The 7,169-nt window shown below is 69.0% G+C and overlaps 1 protein-coding gene across 1 annotated transcript in view; it reads right to left on the bottom strand.

Annotated features, from left to right (window-relative positions):
* Positions 1-781: 781 nt before the first annotated feature.
* The window catches only part of TRPM4 (transient receptor potential cation channel subfamily M member 4), a 31,196-nt gene continuing 24,808 nt past the window's right edge, over positions 782-7,169 (bottom strand). The window contains 8 exon segments of the mRNA XM_077840190.1: positions 782-886; positions 1,210-1,282; positions 1,539-1,671; positions 1,926-2,104; positions 3,271-3,416; positions 3,418-3,428; positions 4,105-4,279; positions 4,651-4,783. Coding sequence (XP_077696316.1) covers positions 782-886; positions 1,210-1,282; positions 1,539-1,671; positions 1,926-2,104; positions 3,271-3,416; positions 3,418-3,428; positions 4,105-4,279; positions 4,651-4,783 — 955 coding nt within the window.

The raw sequence follows: 7,169 nt of genomic DNA, 5'->3' as shown, positions 1-7,169 counted from the left end.
ACAAGATGAATAAAATCCCGCTCTGTCGCGGGGACCCGCTGGGGGGTGCCCTGAGATTTCTCTTCCTTCCCCACCTCCCACCAAGAGTCTGTGGCACCCGGACACCTGGGTTCACAGCAGGGGTCTCCTAAACTTCAGCCCCCCAGGACAGTCCATGGTGCCCAGCTGCCTGGGTTCACAGTGGCAGGGGGAGGGGGAGAGTCCATGGTGCCCGGATGCCTGGGTTCACAGTGGCGGGGGGGGGAGGGGGGGAGTCCATGGTGCCCGGATGCCTGTGCTCGCAGCTGGGTGTCCATTCTCCACAGCTGATGTCCTCGCTCGCTGGGGTCGGGGGGTCAGTCTGGGGGCAACAGCAGATTCAGGACAGGCAGCTGTAATATCAGGGCAAGCCGGGGTGGGGGGGGCGTGCAGCCCCCCACAGCCACCAGCCAGCCCCAGTGTGTGTGGTGGGGAATAAACTTCTTCATCACTCCACCCTCCCCAGTTGGCTCTGGCCTGTTTCTCGGGGGCGGAGGGGGTGGAAACCCGGGAACTCCATGCAGGGGGGAGGACACCTGGGGGGCCATGCTCCAGCATCGGGGGAGAGGCCCCATAGGGACTATTGGGGGCGGGAGGAGCAACTGGGGATCAAGGGAAGGGGGTTCCCATGGGGAGAGTGGGGGCAGTGCAGGGGGGGAGGGAGGGGGCACCCTATAGGGGGAGCCCAGGGCAATGGGGGGTGTTAGTGCTGGGGGGCAGGAGGCACTGGGTGTGATACAAGGGCAGGGATGTGGATGGGGGGTCACTCACCTGATTTGAGTGGCGGGGGGGCGGGGCGGTTCTTTCCCAGGTCGCTCTGAGCCAGGGTGTCCACCATCCAGGAGAGGGCGCTGGTGCACTTCTCCATCTGGGGGGGAGTGGGGCAGGTGCTGAGGATCCCGCAGCCCCTCACCCCAGGATCCCCCCCACCTCAGCTGTCCCCCCCCTTCCCCCGGACCCCTCAGCCCCCCTCTGCTGCCCCCATTGCCCCTCCTGACCCCCCACTTGACCCCTCCTGACTCCCCCACCTCAGCCGCCCCCCCTTCCCCCGGACCTCTCAGGCCCCCCCCTGCCACCACCTTTGCCCCTCTTGACCCCCCACACGACCTCTCCTGATTCCCCCACCCCTTCTCTATTATCCCCCCCCAGATCCCCCTGTCTTTGTACCCCACGTGTCCCCCAACCCCGTACCTGGGTCTCCAGGGTCTTGAGCCGTCGCTCCTGCTCCCGGACCTCAGCCAATTGCTTCAAGGCCTGGTCGACCCTGCATGGGGGAGGAGACGGGGGGTCACTTGGGGGGGCCCCCTGATTCTTCCCTGGATCTCCAGGTGACCCCCAACTCCAATGCTCTCCCCCCCATACTCACCCCAGCCCCAGATTCACCGTTCCCTCCCTGAACCCCCAACCGCATACACCCCAGCTGCTCAATGCACCCCTGATCCCCCATACTCACCCTGCCCCTTCCTCCCCTGCACCCCCATACATCCCTCTTCTCCAGCCCCCCCCCCAGCCCCCCTCACTTCTGAGACGTCCGCCGGAGCCGCTCGGTGTCGCTGTCCCGTTTCTGGCGGCCCAGGGCTACCAGGTAATTCTCCTTCTGCACAGCCTCCCAGGTGAGCAGCTGGGCATCCTGCTCCGGGGACAGGTCCCGCGCTGGGGACCCAGGCGTCCGGGCGGGGCGGGGGGGGGGGAAGGCAGACACATGAAAAGCAGGTGGGGGCCAGCTCCAGCCCCACATCAACTTGGTGACACCCCCCCCCCCGAAAGACCCGCAGAGCGACCCTCAGATCTGCCCCCCCACCCCTCCCAGCACTGCCCCCTCCCTCCAAACCCTTGTCCCTGCCCCCACAGCACTGCCCCTGGTCCTGCCCCACCCCTGCTAGGAGCCCCCCCCCGCAGCCACTCACCAAAGTGGCGGCTCTTGGCAGAGCCCCCCCGGGCCCGGTGGCGCAGCAGCTGGTGCAGGTGGCTGATGATGATGAAGGGGGGGGCCAGGGCCGGCCGGTTGTGATACTCCAGGATCAGGCTGTAACGCTGCGACTTCCAGTAGGTGTCGCTGTTGCCCTGCACCTTGGCAAAGGTGTAACTGGGGGGTGGGGGGAGGGGGATGTCAGACGGGCGGGGGGGGGGGCAAAGGGACACTAGGCTGCCCCCACCAGGCCCTCGCACGCTCATCAACTCGCCCTCTGCATGCACTAGTGCACTGGGGCCTCGCACGTTCCTCAGCTCTACCTCTGCATGCACTAGTGCACTGGGGCCTCGCACACTCATCAGCTCACCCTCTGCATGCACTAGTGCACTGGGGCCTCGCACGCTCATCAACTCGCTCTCTGCATGCACTAGTGCACTGGGGCCTCGCACGTTCCTCAGCTCTACCTCTGCATGCACTAGTGCACTGGGGCCTCGCACACTCATCAGCTCACCCTCTGCATGCACTAGTGCACTGGGGCCTCGCATGCTCATCAACTCGCCCTCTGCATGCACTAGTGCACTGGGGCCTCGCACGTTCCTCAGCTCTCCCTCTGCATGCACTAGTGCACTGGGGCCTTGCATGTTCCTCAGTTCTCCCTCTGCATGCACTAGTGCACTGGGGCCTCGCACGCTCATCAACTCGCCCTCTGAATGCACTAGTGCACTGGGGCCTCGCACGTTCCTCAGCTCTCCCTCTGCATGCACTAGTGCACTGGGGCCTCGCACGTTCCTCAGCTCTCCCTCTGCATGCACTAGTGCACAAGGGCCTCACGCTGGTCAGCTCTGCCTCTGCACACGCGTGTGCATTGGCACCTTGCACAATCGTCAGTGTGTCCTATGCACATGCTAGTGCACCAGGGCTTGCACGCTCATCAGCTCACCCTTTGTCTGTGCCAGTGCTCCAGGGCCTGGCACACGCGGCAGCTCACTGTCCGCACACACCAGTGCATGGGGGCCTTGCACAATTGTCAGCTCACTTTCTGCACATGCTCGTGTACCAGGCCTTGCATGCTTGTCAGCTCACCCTCCACCCTCACTTGTGCCCTGGGGCCTTGCACACTCCTCAACTCTCCATCCACACGTTCTAGTGCACTGGCATGTCAACTCACTATTCACACATTCTCCTTGCACTAGTGCCCGGCCCCATCCATGCTCGCCACACGCACTCATTCACTTGACCCCTTGCGCACATCTTAACGCAGGCTACACGTGCCCCACTGCGCCCTGCCCCTCGGACACTCCCCAACTCACTGCGCACCCCCGGGGCCCGCCAGGTGGTACCTGAACATGGCAATGAGCAGGTTGAGGAGCAGGATGTTGGCGACGAGGAGGAAGATGACGAGGAGAACCAGGACCAGCCAGTTGGCGTACGTGTTCATGCAGGGCGTGCCCTCCTTCGCCCCCAAGTCGTCCGTGCAGTTCGACCCCCGCGATCTGCGCTGCTGGGGGTGGGGGGGGTTGAGATCTGTGAGCCAGCCCATCCCCCGCCCTGGGGCCAGATGGGAGCTGGCGCCCCCTAGAGGGGACAGGCTGCTCAGCCCATTCCCCGCCCCCCTGAGCCAGCCAGTCCTCGCCCCGGGACCAGATGGGAGCCATCGTCCCCTAGAGGGGGCAGGCCCCGGGCCCCACTCCCCGCCCCCCTGAGCCAGCCAGTCCCCACCCTGGGGCCGGGTGGAGCCGGCGCCCCCTAGAGGGGACAGGCCCCGGGCCCCATTCCCCGACCCCCTGTGCCAGCCAGTCCCCGCCCTGGGGCCAGGGGGAGCCGGCGCTCCCTAGAGGGGACAGGCCCCGGGCCCCATTCCCCGACCCCCTGTGCCAGCCAGTCCCCGCCCTGGGGCCAGGGGGAGCCGGCGCTCCCTAGAGGGGACAGGCCCCGGGCCCCATTCCCCAACCCCCTGTGCCAGCCAGTCCCCGCCCTGGGGCCAGGGGGAGCCGGCGCTCCCTAGAGGGGACAGGCCCCGGGCCCCATTCCCCAACCCCCTGTGCCAGCCAGTCCCCGCCCTGGGGCCAGGGGGAGCCGGCGCTCCCTAGAGGGGACAGGCCCCGGGCCCCATTCCCCGCCCCCCCGAGCCAGCCAGTCCCCGTCCTGGGGCTGGGGGCAGCCATGCCCCGCACCATCGATCTCGTTGAGCGGGATCTGGCCGAAGATCTGCAGGTAGGGCCGGTAGAAGACACGGCGGAAGATCCAGGCCAGGCGCTTGTCACTGGGGTGCAGCAGCCCCTCGGTCGTCACCCCGTAGGCCACCAGCCAGACGGCCAGGAAGAAGAGGAAGAGGAAGACGTCCTTCATCTGTTGGGGGGGGGAGCATGAGCACCTGGGATGGGTCCCCCCCAACCCTCCACTGGCCCCCACCTGGTCAGACCCCCCACAACTCCCACATCCCCTTCCTGGTCAGATCCCTCACTGCCCCCATAACCCCCATGAGGCCCCCACATCCCTCTCCTGGTCAGACCCCCACTGCCCCCCACATCCCCCTCCTGGCCAGAGCCCCTCTACTGCCCCCATAACCCCCATGAGACCCCCCCATATCCCCTTCCTGGCCAGAGCCCTCCACTGCCCCACTCAACACAAGAATCCCCCCAAACCCCACCTCCATGCCCTTTCCCACCCTGCCCCCCCCTTTTCCGTCCGTCCCTCAGCCCCTTCGATCCCCCGCTCACCATCTTGCCCGCGATGATCATCTTGGGGCCCAGCTGTTTGTTGACGGCGAAGATGTGGATGAGACGTAGGGTGAAGACCATGAAGTCCAGGCAGAGCACGGTGCGCCCCAACGGGTAGGTCCCTTGAAACATCCTGTGGCAGGGGGAAGGGGGGTGAGCCGGGGTCCAACCTCCCCAGCACAGCGGGGAGCTGCCCCCAATCCCGTCCCCAAACCACAGCCAGGGACCCCAGCTCAGTCGGGGGGTGATTCTGGGCCGAGGTGGGGGATGGGTCAGGGGGACCCCAACACCCTCCCCACTCACAGCTGGGGCCATGCGGTGTGACTCTGTGCCGGGGGGGCAGGTACGGAGCCATGGCTGGTGGGATGGGGGCAACTGGGGGTGGGGGGGCGGCACCATGCCTGGGCAGGGATGGGAGACTGCGGGTGCCAGGGGCTGGGGGCACCGTGCCCAGGCAGGGGGATGGGGAGACGGGAGGCTGCTGGTGCCAGGCCCACGGGGGTGCTGAGCGATGGGGGGACGGGAGGCTGCGGGTGCCAGGCCCACGGGGGTGCTGAGCGAGGAGGGGGCGGGAGGCTGCGGGTGCCAGGCCCACGGGGGTGCTGAGCGAGGAGGGGGCGGGAGGCTGCGGGTGCCAGGCCCACGGGGGTGCTGAGCGAAGAGGGGGCGGTAGGCTGAGGGTGCCAGGCCCACGGGGGTGCTGAGCGAGGAGGGGGCGGGAGGCTGCGGGTACCAGGACCATGGGGGTGCTGAGCGAGGAGGGGCGGGAGGCTGAGGGTGCTAGGCCCACGGGGGTGCTGAGTGAGGAGGGGACGGGAGGCTGCGGGTGCCAGGCCCACGGGGGTGCTGAGCGATGGGGGGACGGGAGGCTGTGGGTGCCAGGCCCACGGGGGTGCTGAGCGAAGAGGGGGCGGGAGGCTGCGGGTGCCAGGCCCACGGGGGTGCTGAGCGAGGAGGGGGCGGGAGGCTGCGGGTACCAGGACCATGGGGGTGCTGAGCGAGGAGGGGCGGGAGGCTGAGGGTGCTAGGCCCACGGGGGTGCTGAGTGAGGAGGGGACGGGAGGCTGCGGGTGCCAGGCCCACGGGGGTGCTGAGCGAAGAGGGGGCGGGAGGCTGCGGGTGCCAGGCCCACGGGGGTGCTGAGCGAGGAGGGGGGCGGGAGGCTGCGGGTGCCAGGCCCACGGGGGTGCTGAGCGAGGAGGGGGCGGGAGGCTGTGGGTGCCAGGCCCACGGGGGTGCTGAGCGAGGAGGGGATGGGAGGCTGCGGGTGCTAGGCCCAAGGGGTTGCTGAGCGAGGAGGGGGCGGGAGGCTGCGGGTACCAGGACCACGGGGGTGCTGAGCGAGGAGGGGACGGGAGGCTGCGGGTGCCAGGCCCACGGGGGTGCTGAGTGAGGAGGGGGCGGGAGGCTGCGGGTGCCAGGCCCACGGGGGTGCTGAGCGAGGAGGGGGTGGAAGGCTGCGGGTGCCAGGCCCACGGGGGTGCTGAGCGAGGAGGGGGTGGAAGGCTGCGGGTGCCAGGCCCACGGGGGTGCTGAGCGAGGAGGGGGTGGAAGGCTGCGGGTGCTAGGCCCAAGGGGTTGCTGAGCGAGGAGGGGGCGGGAGGCTGTGGGTGCCAGGGGCTGGAGGCACCGTGCCCAGGCAGGGGGATGGGGAGATGGGAGACTGCGGGTGCCAGGGGTAGGGGGCACTATGCCCAGGCATGGGGATGGGGAGATGGGAGGCTGCGGGTGAGGGTGCTGAGCGATGGGGGGACGGGAGGCTGCGGGTGCCAGGCTCACAGGGGTGCTGAGCGAGGAGGGGGCGGTAGGCTGAGGGTGCCAGGCCCACGGGGGTGCTGAGCGATGGGGGGACGGGAGGCTGTGGGTGCCAGGCCCACGGGGGTGCTGAGCGAGGAGGGGATGGGAGGCTGCGGGTGCCAGGCCCACGGGGGTGCTGAGCGATGGGGGGACGGGAGGCTGCGGGTGCCAGGCTCACAGGGGTGCTGAGCGAGGAGGGGGCGGTAGGCTGAGGGTGCCAGGCCCACGGGGGTGCTGAGCGATGGGGGGACGGGAGGCTGTGGGTGCCAGGCCCACGGGGGTGCTGAGCGAGGAGGGGACGGGAGGCTGCGGGTGCCAGGCCCACGGGGGTGCTGAGTGATGGGGGGACGGGAGGCTGTGGGTGCCAGGCCCACGGGGGTGCTGAGCGAGGAGGGGATGGGAGGCTGCGGGTGCCAGGCCCACGGGGGTGCTGAGCGATGGGGGGACGGGAGGCTGTGGGTGCCAGGCTCACAGGGGTGCTGAGCGAGGAGGGGACGGGCGGCTGCGGGTGCTAGGCCCATGGGAGTGCTGAGCGAGGTGGGGATGGGAGGCTGCGGGTGCCAAGGGCTGGGGGCACCGTGCCCAGGCAGGAGGATGGGGAGATGGGAGGCTGCGGGTGCCAAGGGCTGGGGACACCGTGCCCAGGCAGGGGGATGGGGAGATGGGAGGCTGCGGGTGCCAGGGGCTGGGGGCACTGTGCCCAGGCAGGGAGATGGGGAGAT

The sequence above is a fragment of the Eretmochelys imbricata genome, chromosome 23, assembly GCF_965152235.1.
Source record: "Eretmochelys imbricata isolate rEreImb1 chromosome 23, rEreImb1.hap1, whole genome shotgun sequence".
In the NCBI taxonomy this organism is placed as follows: Eukaryota; Metazoa; Chordata; order Testudines; family Cheloniidae; genus Eretmochelys; species Eretmochelys imbricata.
Note: the sequence above shows the minus strand (reverse complement) of the source record. Positions and strands in the feature narration are given on the sequence as shown.